This window comes from Penaeus monodon, chromosome 32 (assembly GCF_015228065.2).
Source record: "Penaeus monodon isolate SGIC_2016 chromosome 32, NSTDA_Pmon_1, whole genome shotgun sequence".
Lineage (NCBI taxonomy): Eukaryota > Metazoa > Arthropoda > Malacostraca > Decapoda > Penaeidae > Penaeus > Penaeus monodon.
In genome coordinates, this window is record NC_051417.1 from 35,393,157 (window position 1) to 35,393,577 (window position 421).

At 36.6% G+C, this 421-nt stretch overlaps 1 protein-coding gene across 1 annotated transcript in view; it reads left to right on the forward strand.

Annotated features, from left to right (window-relative positions):
• The window catches only part of LOC119593844 (dual specificity mitogen-activated protein kinase kinase 1-like), a 12,470-nt gene that overhangs the window by 7,380 nt on the left and 4,669 nt on the right, over window positions 1–421 (forward strand). The window contains exon 3 of the mRNA XM_037942873.1: window positions 289–402. Within this exon, the coding sequence (XP_037798801.1) occupies window positions 289–402 (114 nt within the window). The remainder of the gene's footprint in view (window positions 1–288; window positions 403–421) is intronic.

A 421-nucleotide genomic window follows, 5' to 3' on the forward strand; every position in this document is an offset into this window, starting at 1 on the left:
GCCATCAGCTGCTCAGTATGTTTAAGTATCTTTCACCTGTTTGGTTTGATCAGTTTTATATTACCTTTAAGCAGTATTTCTCCAGCATTATATTTATTTCACATATTTTGAAGGTGAAAGTTAGGCTTTCCTTTATTACCCTGGCTGTTTTTCTACTTACTAAAATTACATATATTCTTATCCTTATTGTTTTTGTTACTGTACATGATTATGTACTCTGTGCTTTTAATATTGCCTTTCTTTCTCTTCTTTAAAATAAACAACTACCATACCTCTACTTCCTGTCAGATTGGTGAACTGAATGCAGATGACTTTGAGAAACTCGGGGAGCTTGGAGCCGGAAATGGAGGCGTAGTCAACAAAGAAAAGCACAAACCCACAGGACTGTCAATGGCTCGTAAGGTAGGGTGCAGTTTTACAC